At 50.0% G+C, this 19,750-nt stretch overlaps 1 protein-coding gene across 4 annotated transcripts in view; it reads right to left on the reverse strand.

Annotated features, from left to right (window-relative positions):
• Positions 1-19,750, reverse strand: part of SCARA5 (scavenger receptor class A member 5) — a 187,153-nt gene that overhangs the window by 57,638 nt on the left and 109,765 nt on the right. For all 4 annotated transcript variants that reach the window (XM_030555109.1, XM_030555108.1, XM_030555107.1 and 1 more), the window contains one exon: positions 12,106-12,780. In XM_030555109.1, the coding sequence (XP_030410969.1) occupies positions 12,106-12,780 (675 nt within the window). The remainder of the gene's footprint in view (positions 1-12,105; positions 12,781-19,750) is intronic.

Consider the following 19,750-nt stretch of genomic DNA (forward strand, 5'->3'; position numbering starts at 1 on the left):
TAAGGACGATAAGGAGTTTTTAAAGTATATTAGGAACTAAGGGAATCCTAGCATAACTGGCAGAAATGGCAGAACTGACACTAATAATGCAGTAAAGTTAGAAGTGTTCAATAAATATTTCCGGTCTGTATTTGGGAAAAAGCTCTATGATGTTTTCAGATCAAATTATGATATGCTTTTCATTCCAATAGCAACCAGGAGAATGTTAAACAACAAGTACTAAAGCTCGATATTTTAAAATCAGCAGGACCAGAGAACTTGCATACAAGAGTTTTAAAAGAGCTGGCTGAGGAGCTCTCCCAATCATTAGTACTGATTTTCAGTAAGCCTTGGAAAACTGTGGAAGTTCCAGAAGACTGGAAGAAAGCTAAGGTTGTGCCATTATTTAAAAAGGGTCAATGGGACCAAGCGTATAATTATCAGCCTGCCAGCCTATCGATCCCAGGGTAAGATAATGGAAAGGCTGATATGGACTCAACTAATAAAGAATTAAAGGAGGGTAATATCATTAATGACAATCAACATGGAATTATGGAAAATAGATTGTGTCAGACTAACTTGGTATCTTTTATTCATGAGATTGCAAAGTTGGTTGATAAAGGTAATAGTGATGTAATATATTTAGATTTCTGTAAGGCATTTGGCATGGTACCAGAAGACATTTTGATTAAGAAATTAAAATGATACAAAATCAACAAGGTACATATTAAATGGATTAAAATCTGGCTAACTGATAGGTCTCAAAATGTAACTGTAAATGGGGAACCATCTTCAAGCGGGGGTGTTTCCATTGGGGTCCTGTAGGTGTCAGTTCTTGGCCCTACGCTATTTAACATTTGGGAGAAGACATAAAGTCATCACTGATCAAGTCTGCAGACAATACAAAGATGAAGGGAGTGATAAATAATGAGGAGGACAGGTGACTGATTCAGAACCATCTGGATCTCTTGGTAAGTTGGGTACAAGCAAACAGTATATGTTTTAGTATAGAATTGTAGAATCATAGAATATTAGGGTTAGAAGAGACCTCGGGAGGTATCTAGTCCAATTCCTTGCTCAAAGCAGGACCAACACCAACTAAATCATCCCAGCCAGGGCTTGGTCAAGCCTGCCCTTAAAAATCTCTAAGGAAGGAGATTCCACCACCTCCCTAGGGAACCCATTCCAGTGCTTCACCACCCTCCTAGTGAAATAGCGTTTCCTAATATCCAGCCTAGATCTCCCCCACTGCAACTTGAGACCATTGCTCCTTGTTTAGTCATCTGCTACCACTGAGAACAGCCGAGCTCCATCCTCTTTGGAACCACCCTTCACGTAGTTGAAGGCTGCTATCAAATCCCCCCTCATTCTTCTCTTCTGCATACTAAATAATCCCAGTTCCCTCAGCCTCTCCTCATAAGTCATGTTCCCCAGCCCCCTAGTCATTTTCGTTGCCTTCTGCTGGACTGTCTCCAATTTTTCCACATTATGGCCAAATGTAAATGTATACAGCTAGGTGCAAAGAACGTCGGCCATTCTTACAGGATAGGGGACTCTATCCTGGGAAATAGTAACTCTGAAAAGGACTTGGGGGTCATGGTGGATAATCAGCTGAACATGGGTTCCCAGTGCAATGCTGTGGCCAAAAAGGCTAATGGGAACCTTGAAATCATAAACAGGGGAATCTTGATTCGGGAGGTTATACTGCCATTGTATTTGGCATTGATGTGACCACTGCTGGAATACTGTGTCCACAATTCAAGGAGGATGTTGATAAAAGAAGAGCCACCAAAATGATTAAAGAACAGGAAAACCTGCCTTATTCTGAGAGACTCACCGAGCTCAATCTGTTTCACTTACCAAGAGAAGATTAAGAGGTGACCTGAGCAGTCTATAAATACCCGTGGGGAGTAAAAATTTGATAGTGGGCTCTTCAGTCTAGCAGACAAAAGTCTAACAGGATCCAGTGGCTGGAAGATGAAGCTAGACAAATTCAGACTAGAAATAAGGCACAATTTTTTTAACAGTGAGGTTGATTATCCACTGGAACAACTGACCAAGTGTCGTGGTGGATTCTTCATCACTGGCAATTTTAAAATCAAGATTGGATGTTTTTTCTAAGCGATCTGCTCTAGTTCAAACTGGAACTATCCTGGGGAAGTCCTAGGGCTTGTGTGGGACTAGATGACCACAATGGTCCCATCCAGCCTTAGAATCTATGAATAGGTCCAGGTCCATGCCTAGAACTCCCAGACGTTGTAACTGTAATAATAATAAGGTCAAAGTTCCTCATTTTGACTTTATCATTTCAGCTTTTATCTATTATGTTTTGCATGTCAAACCAAAGCATCTAAAGCTTACCAAGTACAAACGTTTTAATAATTTTCATCAAAAAAGTTGATGAACTTGAAATGTTCCTGAGACACATTTCAATCTTGTCAAACCAGCATTTTCTGATGGCTGGAAAACTGTTTAGTCTGAAAAATGTTGACCAGCTCTGCCCATGTCTTCTGGTTGAACTAGGTCAGGGTGTCTCACCCTGGGGGTCGGGACCCAAAATTGGGTCCCCAGAATGTTTCAAAGGGTCACATGGCAGCTCCTGTGGCTCCTGTCCCATGGGGCTGGCTGGGCTCGTCTCCCTGCTCCAGGCTCTGCAACCTCTGGGCTCCCAGCGCCACTCAGGTCTGGCCCAGTCATCATGATGACGGAAGTGTGGATAGGCCAAATTTGAGTGAGTGGCATTGCAACCCTATGACCCAGGTCACAACTCCACTCTCACAAACCTGGTCCAGTCAGGGGAGCTGGGCCAACCTGAGCGGGGCTGCAACCCTGGAGGTTGCAACACCCAGAACCAAGGCCAGTCACCCCACAGCACAGAAGCTGCAGGAGCCGCCATGGTGGGGTGAATGCCAGGATGGACCCAACCTTCCCAGAGGCAGGACACGACTGAAACCAACCCAGGGCCTCCACCCACAGACTATTCACTGGGTCGCAACAGGCCGTAAACATTTACAAACGGGTCCTGAGCCCAAAAAGGTTGAGAACCACTGAACTCTCGTGTATATTTTTAGAAAGACATGCAGTTTTGACATAAAAACTCCAGGGACGGAGAATCCAGCTCATCCCTTGGTAATTTGCTGCAATGGTTAATTTCTCTCCCCCATTTTTATCCATTATTTCTACCCTGAATTTATCTAGCTTCAGGTTTGAGCCATTGGGTCACCAAGGGTGATGGCTGTTACTTATCAGCTCCAGCACGGTGCTCTTTTTGCAACTACCCAGTTCATTTGGCATCACCTTTGGCCCTATGGCCACACCACACGTGAACCCCTAACCCAAAGAAACTGATGGAGAATGTGCTTTCATTTCTAAACGCCCCCTACTCTTCAGGTGTCTTCCTCTCAGCCTGCAAGGATTTCACCCATTAAACCCAATCCACAGCTCCCCAGCCCCCTGGGCCAGTCTTGTTCTCTCCATTTCGCAGTTGCAGAAACCAAGGCACAGAGGTTAAAGCATCTTGCCCCAAGGTTGAAGAGTGAGCTGGTGGAAGAGCTGGGATTATAAGGCATGGCTCTCGACGACCCACCTCCATGGGCTAAACCACTCATTCTCTTTAAGGATCAGGCCAACTGCCGAGGTCCTTATTCGTTTGTGGTCAGTCTTTACACCAAGAGTCAGTCGCCTGAGAAAGAACTGAACAAAATCTGTGCGGGGCACTTAGGATTCATCTCTAGCCACTCAGAGCACAGGACACAGTCAGACCCTTTCTCTCAGGAATTGGGTTTCTTCCTGGAGGCACATGTGGCACAGGAAAGAGGGCAGCTGAGATTACATGGGTGTTGCTGATAGCAGAGTCAGGGCTAAGGACCCTGCCTGAGTGGCCTGCATGCCAGGATATGATACACTAGGTGAGGGCCCAGAAGCAAGTGGCTTGCTGCTGATAAGGAGATGGTGGCAGTAGTGGGATTTGCAGAGAGGTGGACACACAGGGCGGTTCAAAGCAGAGAGTGGGAGGAGGCAGAGAGTTGCTAGAGCACAGGGATGAGCTGGGTGGGGGAGACAGGAGAGGAAAAGAGCAAAGCAACAAGTGAGGCAGGAGCTGTGGAAGATATTAAAGGGGCGGATGAAGGGCGGAGCTAAAGGGGAGGATGAAGGGCGGAGCTATGTCAGGTATTAAAGGGGAGGGTGAAGGGCGGAGCTATGTCAGGTATTAAAGGGGAGGATGAAGGGCGGAGCTATGTCAGGCATTAAAGGGGAGGGTGAAGAGTTTTTCAATGAGGTGAAAAAACAGCAGCTCTGAAGGCAGGACCTTTGCTTGCTTGCTCTGTGATTTGTCCAAGTTCCCAGAGAAGGGAGATTATGACAGCAGGTGCTCTGGAGGCTTCTCCATACACACGGCTCTGCCGATGCCCCTTGGGCCTGACCTGTAATCTCCCTTCCCTCCATAAGTCCAGCGCTGCTGATGCCGCTCAGTCTCACCCACAATTACCCCCTCCCCTGGCTATTCCAGACCCGAATCTCTAGTTCTCTCAGGACAGGCCCTGAACATAGACTTGTCCCCAGTGCTTTGGTTCGTGGGCGGTTTCACTCTCCAGTTCTGCTGCGCTAGCCCCGTGGTGCAACATCTGGGCTGTGACCACCGCAGGGGACCAGTCATTTGTTTAACCCGGGATCTCTTCACCGGATTTAAAATCAAAGCCAACCCTGGAAACGTTTCCGTTTGCTCTGGGGGCTCTTAGAAAAGTTCCTTTTCTGCGTTCACAGAGCCTGCACCGGGACCTAAATTTGACCTGCGTGTCCCTTTCCAGCCTTCAGTTAAAGTCTCTTCACCTCACAGGGAGCCAGGAACTACCTAGAGAGAAGGCTCCAATCCCACGGCTCAAGAGCTCTTACTCTTGCACTCAGCTGGCTCCAGCGTGGCTGGATTCAAGGTCCCTCATGCAGCAACTGCTCCATAAAGTTCCACAAGGCCTCGCGTTACAGGCACACGGGGACATAACCCGAGCCAGGGCCCCGTCTGACTTCCCTTAAGCCGAAGAGAGATGTGTGCACTTTTCCCCAGGGGCATCGCAAAACGGATCTGAGTTGCCCCTTTCACACCAGAACCTATAGCAGGTCCCCACCCCCATCCACTTCCATCGCCCCCCCAACTATCTGAGATTCAAGCTCTCCAAGCTGTGTCCCCATGTTAGCGAGAACAGGGTGCTGGGGGGAAGGATGGTTTTGTTAAAAGACAGTTTCCATGTGTTCAGAGCCACCAGCTTGTTTTCATTCCAGACCCTCCCCAAGGGCAACAATCAAACTACCTTAATGTTCTGAAATCTAACGTGCCTCAGTAAATTACAGCTTTAAGAAGGGGGGGTGCTTACTCATGAAAGCCAGCACCCCTCTGAAGCTGTCTGCCTGCAATGCAAAGACCCCCTCCCACAGAACTGCTCCCCCCCACACACACACAAAGGCAGGAGTTGGTCTTAAGACCATGCACATGGTCATCTGTGGTGCCCCTGTGCCCTCCTGACACTGAAAAACGAAGACAGTGGACAGGATGAGAGCTGACCAAAGGCCTTGGAGAGCGGGAGGGGACAGAAGGGATGCTCCTAAAAATGCTGTACTGAGGCCTTGACCACTAGGCTGCCCACAAAGGAATCCCAGAAGCATCAGAGATCGAACTCAGAGCCTCCTGCTTCAAAAGCTATCAGAACTAAAGGAAAATCTTCTATTAGCTGCCAGCAGTATAGGATCTATGATACAAGATTGGGAAGTTCTGCCTCCATCCAGTAGAGGGCGCACACACATACACACCTGCCAGTTCACTGCTGTGTGTATGACCACGCTACTCATGGCAAGGGGAAGCAGTCGTAGAGGGGAAGGTGGGACAGGTAAAGAGTTCCAGGCTGATATCGCCCGCAGCCTATAGGTGTCAGTATTTGCCTGTTAAGGTAAAGGTATAAGCCAAAGCAGTCAGAGCCTCAAAGCCTTAAAATATACAAGGGGCTTTGTAGGAACCCGTCCTATGGGGGGAGAATCCGGTCACCCACACACTAAAAAATCCTAAGAGAGGTTTCAAACGGCTGTGCAGTCAGGCCCATGATGCTGTCTTGTTCTCCTAACAGCCTGGCAATGCCAGAGCCCCAGGCAGCCTCTGCTTTGTATTGGGTACAAGGAGCCACCTAAGCAGGAGGGCTCCCACTCCCCCTTCCCCAGCTGGGAACATTGCTGCATTGAGCAGAGGACAGGCGGAGTGGGAGAAAGCCCTTTTGGAAGGCGGCTCGGCCAAGCAGGGCGCCGGGATCGTAAATTCCCTGATTCACAGCACGCTGGTGACGACAGCGACGGGGAAAGGGAGAGCACGGGAGAGATGGAGATCCAAAAAGAGAGGGAGTGGAGGATGAGACTGCCAAGAACGTGTCAGCACGGCGGTAGTCAAGTCGGAGATTGGCCCACCCAAATAGAGTTGCTGTGCTTGTATTCATCACAGTAACACACCTCGTGTGTCAGGCTCCAGCCTGCCCTCAGCCACCACCAATCCCTCAGGCAGGGGGCAGAAGCCAAACCTAGAGAGGCCTGCAGTGGTGCTGGAGGGGCAGGTGCACAGCCTTATGTCTACACAGCACACCCGGGCACTGACCCATGTTTAAGCCCAGATCCACCACACACCATCCACCACACCCATCCGCACACAAAGCCCACTGACATGTGCCTGCGTCCTCTCAGAACACGGGCTACTGGCTCACCCGGGGTACCAGCCCCTGGCCTGATGTAGCTGAGGCCCAAGCTGGCCCATTTTGCAGCTAGCAGAAGCCAGCGTTATGAGAGTTGTGCTTGGATAATCGGCCAATGCTATCCCCCGATTCTCTGGCCCTTCTGTCTCCCAGCTCTCTGAGGGGACTGCACTCAATGACCTCTCGAGGTCCCTTCCAGCTCTATGAATCTATGAATCTGCCTCCCATGAACTGAAAGTGACTTCTGGGTTCAAATTCAGCCGCTGTGCATTTAACCTTTCATTTCCATGCAGGCTGCTTGATTTTACACACAGATAAACCTAGCTTAATGCAAAGCTGTGAAGATGCCCTCCAACCTACTCACGGCTAGCCAGCCAGCTAGCCCTCATGGGTAGGAGGGATAGCTCAGTGGTTTGAGCACTGGCCTGCTAAACCCAGAATTGTGAGCTCAATCCTTGAGGGGGCCAGTTAGGGTTCTAGGGCAAAAAACCATCTGGGGGATTAGTCCTGCTTTGAGGAGGGGGTTGGCCTAAATGACCTCCTTTGGTCCCTTCCAACCCTGATATCCTATGCACACACCCAGGTCTAGGGGCATGGTGTGATCATTTTCAGGAGGCCTTTGTCTTTCAGTGATGCAGAGCCTCACCTTCCAGGGCATAGTACAGTCCCAGGCTGAGTTCACAGGGAAATCTTGTGCTGTTGGCCAGCTAAAATCTGCCATGAAATACCTTCTTGGGTTGTCTGGGGGAACTGAGCCCAGGGCATGTGTAGCTGAAAGCATGAATCTCTAACGCTCCAGGGTCACTAACTCACTAGCCATTAGAGCAGGACAAAGGCCTGCACTGTACTAGCAGGGGTTATATATCAATATTTAAAGGCAACCTGCAAAAGGTTTATTTAAAATTGGGCTTCAACCATTTTTGCTTTTTTTTTTTTTTGGATGAAAAGAGAAGGCCTTGAGGGTGCATTTTAATGAGAGAGTTTTATTTCAACACGTCCTTTGACCGTAGGACCATCGCTCTGGTCCTCCCCGGCATGGATGCTGCAATCTGTAACACTGAATTCAGTGTTTTCCAAAGAGTGGGGCACAAGATGGACTAGCCAGGGGAGAATTGGGGTAAGGGGCGGCAGGTCAGATGAGCCTCTCAATTGCTCTCCAGTTTCAGCTTCCTTTCTTTCTTTCTTTTTTTTCTTTTTTTTTTTGAAAAAAGTTCATCTCTAGTGATCAACATTGTGAATAAAGAATTAAAAATGTGACTTGAGTGAAGCTGATGTAGAGATGCCTGCCTGAGTCTGCAAAGAGCCTGAGACAATAGCTCTGCCAGGGTCACTTCAGTGGGTGCTCACTCGGATGCCAATGCTGATACTTTAAACATCCGCATTGTTAACCATTTTACAGCTCATCAAGGTAAGGAAGAAAGGAGAGGAAGAATCAGATTAAGGAGACCTACATGATCTGCAGTGACAGCTCATTTTGAGTGGGCCTTTGACACCTCCTAGTGCAGCTGGTTTCATTTTCTGGAAGCCCGAGCTCAGCTTTCAAACGTTGGAGAAACACTGGTTTAATTGGAGGGACACAGAGTGTGGAACCTTTAGCAATGACTTCCTTTCTCCAGCATGACACAACTGGTCACTGGCGTGAAATCGGTGTCATGGAAAAGAATGTCCCCCCAAACAGAGAGCTTTAAATGGTGTAACTATAAAACCCCTGGCTTCCTCTCTCAGCTGCTCAACTTCCTCTCTTCAGTTCCAGCCACTCAAACTACAGTTCATGGCACAGGGCACCCATGCCCAAGGGAAACCTATGCTCTCTGAATCTGCTCTCTATGGCCAGGCCCTCAGATGCCACCAAATATGATCTGAGGAGAGAGTCCGGGATATGCACCTTCACACACTCAAAACCGTCTTCACCAAACAAGGTCACTTCATCAGAGAAGGAGATTGAATCATGGAACAGGTCATCCAAATACCCCAAAAGAACCTGATTCAACACAGAACTAAAACCCACTGTGAGTGCACACCCCTAGTTGTCACCTACCACCCCACAAGGGAACCTATATGGGGTATCATCAAACAATGGCAACCCATCCTGAAAGAAATCTTTCCGGAACGCCCTCTTCTGGCCTTTACACAACCCCTCAATCTCTCCAAGCTTATCATCAGAAGCAAGCGCTGCACAAACCAGGACACAGCAACTCACAGCAGCATCAGACCCTGCAAGAACAACAGATGCAAAACCTGAAGACATATCTCCGCTGCTACAATAATCAACATTGAACACACCTTTTAAGATCCATGGGTCCTACTCATGTCTGTGACTACATGTGGGGTACCTCACCCAATGCTCTAAATGCCCCAATAACAACTATGTGGGTGAAAAGAGACAGTTGTGACACTCGCAAATGAACTCGCACAGGAAAACAATAAAAGATGAACACACCCTGTTGCCTGGGGTGAACACTTCACAAAGCGATCACTTCATAGCTAACCTCTCGGTCCTCAGCCTCATAGGAAACTTGCACGACACCTTCAAAAGACCAGCACGGGAACTTTAATTCATAACTTTGCTAGACACCACAAATCATGGACTGAATAGACACTGGATTTATGGCTTATTACTAATCTATAACCCAAATAGGCCTTTGACATATGTGCGAATGACTTTTGCTAAACAACCTGTTCCATCTTGTATTTAGCTGTGACACTCTGGTTACCTTTCCCGGACCTGAAGACAACCTCTGTGTAGGCTTGAGAGCTTGCCTCTTACCACCAGAAGTTGGTCCAATAAAAGATATTGCCTCCCCCACCTGCTCTCGCTAACATCCTGGGACTGACACAGCTACACCACCACTGTACACACGCTCTCCCCGGATGTGTCTGCACCACAGACCGGGCTGTCTCTCTGCTTCCCTGCAACAAGCTGAGCATGAGGGTGAGCCGTTAAACCCCGAGGGGTCATTAAAGCCATCCCAAACCACACATTATGGTTCAAACCGAGCCACAAGCACGCCGGCCGGAAGGGAGTGCCACCTCCCAGACTCAAACCTACCTACAGGACACAAGTTTCCATTTTCAGTACTGACTGGAAAGTGCAGCCGATGGCACCAGAGCCACCCCCGCAGATGTCTGCTGCAGGCCCTGCGCCCAGGCTGCGGGAAGGTGAAAGCCTGCTGCCCCTCCCCCAGGCAGAACAGCCCAGGGAGAGCAAGGATGTGGCAGGAAGGTCAGAAGAATGGGCTATAGGGTAGGGCTGGAAGTCCAGAGACACCAGACAGGGGCTCCAGAGTCTGGGGCTTCTTCCCGTGTTCAGCTCCATTCTTGTTGTGACCGTGGGCAAGTCCCGAAATCAACATCCCTGCCTCCTGAGAGCCCTTAGGGACAATGAGGTTCTCAGACACTACGGTGCTTGGAGCCATTTAAGTGCCTTGACAGGTAGCCCCATGGATTGTCAACAATATTCCCCTCTGCCCAGCCGGGAGGCACAAACAGGCTGAAAGCACTGGGGCAGGATGGAGGAAAGACGCTCTGCACTAGGACCCCCGGGGTGCCTCCCCTCCCTCTCCAGCGAGTGCCAGGTCTACACTCAGACGGTCAGTAGGCCCAGCTACGTCACTCGGGGTGTATGTGTCTTTAATCCACACCCCTCAGCGACGTAGTTAAGGCGATCTAACCCCTGGTGTAGACAGCACTAGGTCGACAGAAGAATTTTTCTGTCAGCCTGGCTACCGCCACTCAGTGGGGGTGTGTCTTAAACAGATTGTTAAGGGTTAATGTCTCTTGTACCTGTAAAGGGTTACAAGCAGGGAACGGGACACCTGACCAGAAGACCAACCAGAAGACAAGATACTTTTAAATTTGGGCAGAGGGAAGCTTTTGTGTGTGTTCTTTGTCCGTTGTGTGTTCTTCTCTCGGAGGGTCTGAGAGAGACCAGACATTACTACAGGCTCTCTAAGTTCTTTTCATATAGTAAGTAAAACAGGTGGTTTAGGCTTTTTGATTGTTTTACTCTATTTGCAATTGTGGATCTGGCTGGTTAACTTTTATATGTGTAGTTGCTGGGAATATTTTGATTTGTATTGGTACTGGGGGGAAAGTCTCTTTCTGGTGTCTGTAATATTTACATCTTGAAGTTACAGAGATAATTCTTTATTTTTCCTTTCTTTTATTAAAAGATTTCTTTTTTTTAGAGAACCTGATTGATTTTTTTTCCTTGTTTCCCTTGTGTTATTCCAGGGGATTGGGATAACTCACCAGGACGGGTGGGGGGGAGACGGGAGGGGGGAGAGAGAGAATCTCTCTTTGTTTTCCTTGAATCTGTTCGCCTCTTTGTGGAAGGGAAGGGAGATGCTTCTCTGTATGGTGATTTAAGGGGTTGGATCAGTATCTCTCAGGATAGCCCAGGGAGGGAAATTCTGAGAGGGAGGAAGGTGGGGGAATGGTTTATTTCTCCTTGTTTTAAGAACCCAAGGGATCTGGGTTCTTGGGGTCCCCAGGGAAGGTTGGGGAGGTCAGAGTGCCCCAAAACTCTATATTTTTGGGTGGTGGCAGCGCTATCAGATCTAAGCTGGTAATTAAGCTTAGAGGATTCAGGTGCTAGTATTTCATTTTCTGAACTCTAAAGTTCAGATCTGAGAAATAATGCTATGACAGGGTGTGTGGGGGGAAATGGGGGAACCCCTCCCCCAGCGCTGCAGCTACGCTGCTGTAGCATTTCAAGCGTGAACAAGCCACTGTGGGGAGAAGCCAGCAGAGACTGAAGTGGGCAGAGCCGTGCCAGAGGGAGCTCAACCAGGGACCTAAGGACACTTAACTCTGACCGGACATTTTCCGCCCTGACAACCTGCTCCCTCACCTTCACTCCAGCCTCACCCCACACCTGCTCCCCTCCCCTGCCCTGTCCCCCTCCTCCCTTCCCTGGCCCTTCTCTTTCGCTAATCCCCTCCGAACTACATCCAACCCTGCCCCGCAAAAATGATAGCACTAACATGCCATTGGGGGTCACCATATTGAGTGCTTGGCGTCTGTGTTCCGTCCCTTTCCCCCACCTTGGTCCGATCTATGTAGAGCAGGGACTGTCTACTATTCTGTAGCTGTACAGCTCCTAGCACACTGGGACCTCAAGCTCAGGCAATCCTGAGGCACTACCTTCATTAAAATGATTAATATGCTTTCAGCTTGCAGTCTGCTAAGAGACCCTCATACCCCTGTCCTTAGCTAATCAGGCAGTTGCAAGGGAAGCGTCCACCGGTTGAGCTAAAGGAGTAAATCCGTCAGCTTGCTAAGGTAGTAGGTTGTTATCTCCCTGCAGTGCTGTACAGTCAATGGTGCATGTGATGTGATGGGTTCACATGGTGCCATCAGCCTCGGCTGGGGAGGAAGAGGAGAGCCAGTTGAGCGCCCTTACCCCGTATCACGGAGATGTTCCGCAAGGCGATGGAGTGCTCCCAGTCCTTCAGCCTCAGGTCCTCAGTCACATTGTTCAGGATGGCCAGCTCCTGCTTCAGCTGCTGCTCCATGGCAATATGGATCCGCCTCATCTGCCGGGCGTCCTCCGTGGCGTTGCTGATCAGCACCTGCAGGTCCTGTATCCGGGTGTGGTGGATGCCCACGTCGTAGGAGAAGGTCCTGTTGATGGTGCCCACGGCCCCGCCCACCTCGGTCAGCTGGTCGCTCAGGCTCTCCACCTGGGCGGCCAGGTGCGTCAGGAGGCTGTTGTGGTGCTCCAGCAGCAGCCGGCTGCTGTTGCCCTCCACTGAGAGCCTGTAAGTCTCCAGCTGGGCCATGTCACTCTGATGATGCAAGCTGTCTCTCAGGCTGGCCACGGCCTTGTCCGTTTGGCTCGCCTGGGTCTGCAGGCTCCAGAGGAACCCCTCCAGCTTCTGCAGGGAGCCCGTCATCAGGAAGAGGGAGTCTGAGTGATTCTGCAGCAGATCCTGGAGCCGCCAGATGTGGTCCAGGATGTCCCCTTTGAGCGGCAGCTGCAGCAGCTTGAGCTGCATATCCCTGATGCTCTCGTTCAGGCGGTTCACATTCCCCGTCAGCGCCTTCAGGTCCTCGGGGGAGTTCTGCGGCCTGGAGACTGCAGGAGAAAGAGAGGAACCAGGTGTGAGATGTTCACAGGGAGTTGGGAGGGGGCAGGCCGCTAGCGGCTGGTAACGGCAGCTCCGGTCCCCAAGGAACCCTCTTCACACCTCCCTCCCCGCCTGACAACTGCCACTATGCAATATGGCCATTGGTCTGCACGGCCCAAAGCTGATAGCGCCACCGGCAGGTGCAAACAGGGAGCTGAACATGGCACTTTTTCATTTGCCTAGTCCCAAATTCTTGCCTCAAGCCCTAGCAGTGTGGGGGGGACCGTCTGTGCCTAGACCTATACCCATCCCATCTGAGCCCTTATCGGCCACTGTCCCTGTTCCCTAGACCCCACACGGGTGGGGATCTATGTGGAACTGGGTAGGAAACGCACAGGGTCTCTCCTTCAGCCACATGGAGCTTGCCTGGTGTGACGTTACTGACAGAATCTGTAACCATATAGATCACTGTTGCAACCACTGTTATATATCTGCAGCAAATATTGTACAAAGGCTGTTGTGTGAGGCGTCTATGGGAAGATTATGATGTACTGGTTATGATTATGCTGTCTATACGTGTGTATCGTTTTTGTAGTTGAAGTTATGAATATTGGCTCTGTACTGTCTGTATTTCAAACTTATGCTACGCTTCTGGGTAACATCCCAGACAGGCTGGTGTCAGCTCTGCCTAGCCTGCTTAAGGACCATCAGCTATACAGTTGAATCATTGAGAGAAGGCAGATACACCCTGTGACTCAGCAAAGCATGCAGGGACTTGCCCATGTGACTCCAAACTCCATTTTGCTGTAATTTTCCACAGTAAGAACAAAGACGTGTTCTTACACCTGGAAAAGCCTATAAAAGGCTGATGCCTCATCTCTATCTGGTCTTCAACCCTGCTTCTTACCTCTGGAGGGACTTTGCTACAAACTGAAGCTCTACACAAAGGACTGAATGATCCTCCCAGCTGGGGATGTTCCAGAGACTTGATTTGACCTGCAATTTACTCCATCACTGCTACAAGCCTGAACTAAGAACTTTGCCATTACTGTATGTAATTGATTCCATTTAACCAATTCTAGCTCTCATCTCTATCTTTTTCCTTTTATGAATAAACCTTTAGATTTTAGATTCTAAAGGACTGGCAACAGCGTGATTTGTGGGTAAAATCTGATTTGTAGATTGACCTGGGTCTGGGACTTGGTCCTTTGGGATCGAGAGAATCTTTTTTCTTTTACTGGGGAATTGGTTTTCATACCCATTCATCCCCAGGACGAGTGGCACTGGTGGTGATACTGGGAAACTCGAGCATCTAAGGGAATTGCTGGTGTGACTTGTGGTTAGCCAGTGGGGTGAGGCTAAAGTCTTCTCTGTCTGGTTTGGTTTGCTTTGCCTCAGAGGTGGAAAAATCCCAGCCTTGGGCTCTAACTGCCTTGCTTTAAGCAATTTGTCCTGAATTGTCACTCTCAGTTGGGTCCCGCCAGAACTAGCATTGTTACACCTGGGAATATACTGAAGTCTGGCTAGTGACCCATACACTGATTTATGTCTCAGCTGAGTGCCTTGAACATCCCTGGGTTTGGGGCAAGGTTCTGTGCCACATGGGTCTGGGAGTCAGCGTTGCCAGAAAGCTGGGGGGTGGGGGTGGGGTGCTATCGGGCAGCAGATTATGCCTTGGTCTGGATTTAGTTTTCCTACATTTAACCTTCCGGCTGCTAAAAACGTCCATTTCCCTTCCCTAAACAGTGCTAAAAGCTGTCCTGCTGGGCTTTTTATTTTTAGTCTGCAATTGTTGCACAGTCAGGTTTCCCGGCTGGCCAGGAACTGGGATTGAGCTCTTCGCTCTCTAATTAACACCAGCAGCCTGGCTCCACCGGCTCCGGAAGTGGTTTCCCGGGAGCTGTCAACCAGTCAAACGAGGAAGCAGAGATTAAAGGGCTGTCAAGGTTAACTGGACAACTCGGAACGGGAGGGTATAAATTAAACCCTTCCTGGGTTAGTCCTTGGCTGTCCCCTGGAGGCCTCTCACATGTCTGCATCTGCTGCATTGTCTGTGGTAGAAGATACGCTGGAGGGTAGGAATAAGGTCCAGAGTTCCCTAGATGGATTGGACCAAAAGAAATCTGATGAGGTTCAACAAGGACAAGTGCAGAGTGCTGCACTTAGGACGGAAGAATCCCATGCACTGCTACAGACTGGGGACCAACTGGCTAAGCAGTAGTTCTGCAGAAAAGGACCTAGGGGTTACAGTGAATGAGAAGTTGGATATGAGTCAGCAGTGTGCCCTTGTTGCTAAAAAGGCTAACGGCATATTGGGCTGTATTAGTAGGAGTACTGCCAGCAGATTGAGGGAAGTGATCATTCCCCTCTATTCGACACTGGTGAGGCCACATCTGGAGCACTGTGTCCAGTTTTGGGCTCCCCACTACAGAAAGGATGTGGACAAATTGGAGAGAGTCCAGCAGAGGGCAACAAAAATGATGAGGGGGCTGGGGCAAGTGACTTATGAGGAGAGGCTGAGGGAACTGGGGTTATTTAGTCTGCAGAAGAGAAGAGTGAGGGGCGATTTGATAGCAGCCTTCAACTACCTGAAAGGGGGTTCCAGAGAGGATGGAGCTCAGCTGTTCTCAGTGGTAGGAGATGACAGAACAAGGAGCAATGGTCTCAAGTTGCAGTGGGGGAGGTCTAGGTTGGATATTAGGAAACACTATTTCACTACAAGGCTGGTGAAGCTCTGGAATGGGTTACCTGAGGAGGTGATGGAATCTCCTTCTGTAGAGGTTTTTAAGGTTATTCTTGACAAAGCCCTGGCTGGGATGATTTAGTTGGTCCTGCTTTGAGCTGGGGGTGGGACTAGATGACCTCCTGAGGTCTCTTCCAACCTTAATCTTCTATGATTCTATGATCTCTAGGCAATGCCTTGGCCTTTTGCTGCTGGAGATGCTAGTCAGGTCACTCCCAGGTGCAACATGTGCAGTCAGAGCACAGAGCTGCCCTGACCACACCCGTATCCCCCCAGGCCATGCCCCCACCTGGGAAAGCACCAGGCAGCTGATTAGGCCAGATTGATGGCTGCTTGGCACTGCACAAAAGCAGCAGAATGAGGCCCAGAATCTGGCCCTTTCAGACTCACCCACCACTGCACTGTTGGCGTGGGACCCATAACACGCAATGATAAATGGCAATGAGCTCAGGCAGGTGCCCTGCGGAAGAGGAAGCCAGCAGGGCCTCACCACCGGCTCAGAGGGAGAGTCAGGTGCCTTGGTTGCAAGGGGTCCAGTTCTGTGCTCTGACTCCTGGAGCCTGGGGGATGGAGCATACCCAAGGTGAAATACTTCAGAAGTTCAAATGATCCTGAGCCTAAGTTAGAGCAGCCCAGGGCTGCTCTAACTTACAGCAGCAGCTTGTCCCAGTCTGCACTGCAGCTAGGAATCCCCCTAGCACCACGGGCTAAGAGCTGCTCCATTCAGAAACCATCTTGGGGTAACACAACAGCAACGGTATTGAACCCTCAAGCAAAGGGACAATATTCCAGATGCTGCTCTAACCTGCCAGTAGATGGCGCTCTCTAGGTGCCCTAACGATATACAAACACTGGGCTGCAGCTGCTGCTTTTTGCGTGCAACTCATGTAACACTACACCCTGTCCTTTCCTGCCCCCTTTATTGGAGCAGGGCACTTCTGGGGGAGGGGGTCACGGCATCCCACCCTTGCTGTACCCGCAACGCAGGAGTTGTGTCCAGCTAACCGTCGGGCAATACCAGCACCAATGCACGGCCACACTAGCACGGAGGCTCTATGAAAACAAACTGAAGCAGCTGTTCTGTTGTCTCCAAAGTGGGACATCTCGGGCTCTTCCAGGGCTGGCCCCAAAAGCACTGCCGCCCGGAAAAGGTGGCAACATCTGCTCTTTCCAACTGCATGAACCCGCAGACTCCAATGGACTAAACCCAACACTGGCCCTGCACTGAATCTTGCCTGCCCAGGGGCCATATTTGGAGGGTGAAATCCCACAACTGGGAACAAAGGGAGTAAATGTGTCTCTGAGAAGCTTTGCTTAAAAATAAATGGAAAACGTGTCAAATGGCTCAGGGGGGTTGGGATGTTAGAATGAGTCCCAGGTGAGATGGACTGGGGGGCAGAGTGCTGTGCAGGTGACACAGTCTATGGGATCAGGAAGGAATTTTCCCCCAGGTCAGATTGGCAGAGTCCCTGGCGGAAAGTCACCTTCCTCTGCAGTGTGGGGCACAGGTCGCTTGCCGGTTTGAAGTGTAAAGGGTGGGTTCTCTGTAACTCAGAGTCTTTAAATCAAGATTTGAGGATGTCAGCAACTCAGCCAGAGGTTGTGGGTCTAGTACAGGAGTGGGTGGGTGAGGTTCTGTGGCTTGCGATGTGCAGGAGGTCAGGCTAGATGATCCCGATTGTCCCTTCCAGTTTTGAAGTCTATGAGTCCATGAATAGCGCCTGGGAACTGCAGCTGACCACAGGCATGTGACTGCCACTAAGGCAATGTGCCCATATGCTAAGCAGGCACATGTGCCCACACGCACGCACACAGAGACACAGCGTTTGCCTGATCTTTAGAGACGCTGAACACCCAGGACTCCAGTGCAAGCCATCAGGATTGGCCATGCTCTGCCCTTCTGAAAATCAGGCCCAGAGGAACTCTGTTTTCAAAGCTCTGTTTGGAAGTAACAGGTGAAACAGTTAAGATCAGATTCCCCAAACCTGTGTTGAGAGGTGGAGCCATTTAGAAAGGAAGGGGGACAACATTGTGCTTTGGATCCGGGCCCGCCTCGGGATTTCATTCCCTTCTCTCAAGTTCTATTTATTGTGCAGCCTGAGGTGTGAGGGATCAAAGCATACACGCACACACACACGCACACATAGAGCGGGGCCTGTACATACAGAGCGCAGGCACGCACACACACACACAGAGTGGGGCCTGTATATACAGAGTGTGCATACACGCACACACACACGCACACATAGAGCGGGGCCTGTACATACAGAGCGCAGGCACGCACACACACACACACAGAGTGGGGCCTGTATATACAGAGTGCACACACATACACACGCACACACAGTGGGGCCGGTATATACAGAGCGCACATGCACGCACACACGCACACACACACACACAGAGTGGGGCCTGTATATACAGAGCGCACACGCGCATGCCCGCGCGCGCGCACGCGCACACACACACACACACACACACACACACACAGTGGGGCCTGTATATACAAAGCGCACGCAAACACACACCACACACACACAGTGGGGCCTGTATATACAGAGCACGCGCGCGCGCGCGCACACACACACAGAGCGGGTCCTGTATATACAGAGCGCACACGCGCGCACACGCACATGCACACACACAGTAGGGTCTGTATATACAGAGCACACGCACACACACATGCACATGCACACACAGAGTGGGGCCTGTATATACAGAGCGCACGCACGCACAAACACACACAGAGTGGGGCCTGTATATACAGAGAGCACGCGCGCACACGCACACACAGAGTGGGGCCTGTATATGCAGAGTGCACACACACACAGAGTGGGGCCTGTATATACAGAGTGCGCACAAACACACACCACACACACACACACACACACACACACACACACACACACACGCACAGTGGGGCCTGTATATACACAGAGCACGCACGCACGCACGCACACACACACACACACAGTAGGGCCTGTATATGCAGAGCTCGCACACACACACACACAGACGTGCACACACACACAGTTGGGTCTGTATATACAGAGCGCGTGCACGCACACACATACACATACACACAATGGGGCCTGTATATACAGAGCGTGAGTGCGCACACACACACTGGGACCTGTATATACAGAGGACACAGAGAGAGAGAGAGAGATTTCCAGGGCTTCTGACTTGGATCCACCCCCAGCAAACACACTGGGTGAAGTTCTCAAGTTCACACTTATTGCAAGGTTAGTAGGGAACTGATTGAACAGGATATTGCTTGAAGGGGAACAGGATGGCTGGATTTCAGATAATAGTCTGTGGCGAGGGGGTGGGGAGGATGCCCACTGAAATTCTAGTTGCCAGCAGAACTCACTCCTCTGGCTAGTTCTTGGTGAGGTGTTTACAGCTCTGGGATGGGAAGGTTGTTGCCATAACAGAAAGGAGTCATGTATCTTCCCAGGCAGCAGAGAGATGGAAAAAAGGCTTTTTAGATCATCATCCACTCTTGTCTCTTCCTGCCATTGCAGCTCCGTTCCCTATGGGATGCTTTCCAGTGTCTTATCCAGTCCAGTCTGACATGTGCCGGGACGTGGGACTTCTCCTAGGAGACCATGCTGCACGCAGAGATCTTGCTGGGGTGATTAACCTGGCATCTAGCTTGATGTGAGTGCCAGGTTAAACATAACCAAGGGTGTGACAGGCTGCGTGCTGGACTCCCAGATGGTGTTTTCAGGCTAATTGAGATAAGTGGGAAGCCCCTGCGGTGATAAGTTTGAAATGTAGATGAAGTGAGGACCTCAGTGATTGGGCCTTACATGATCTGCAAAGCAACTGATCCTTACATGCTCCATATGATGCCAAAACCAATTAGATTCAAGAAGTAGATGGTAGTAGTGAGGAAAAATGTATATAACCTAATACACATCCTCCTTTGACAGGCTAACAAGCATCGTGGATGGTGTGGGGGACGAGGAGGGCAGAAGCAGTAGATGTGGTATATCTTTAGTAAGGCTTTTGATACTGTCTCATGTGACCTTCTCATAGGAAAACTAGGGAAATACAGCCTAGATGAACCTACTATAAGGTGGATGCACAACTGGTTGGAAAACTTCTCAGAGAGCGGTTACCAATGGGTCACAGTCAGGCTAGAAAAGCATATCGAGTGGGGTCCCACAGGGACCTATACTGGGTCTATTCAGTCTCTTCATCAATGATTTGGATAATGGCATAGAGAG

The sequence above is a fragment of the Gopherus evgoodei genome, chromosome 3 (genome assembly GCF_007399415.2).
Source record: "Gopherus evgoodei ecotype Sinaloan lineage chromosome 3, rGopEvg1_v1.p, whole genome shotgun sequence".
Taxonomy (NCBI): Eukaryota; Metazoa; Chordata; order Testudines; family Testudinidae; genus Gopherus; species Gopherus evgoodei.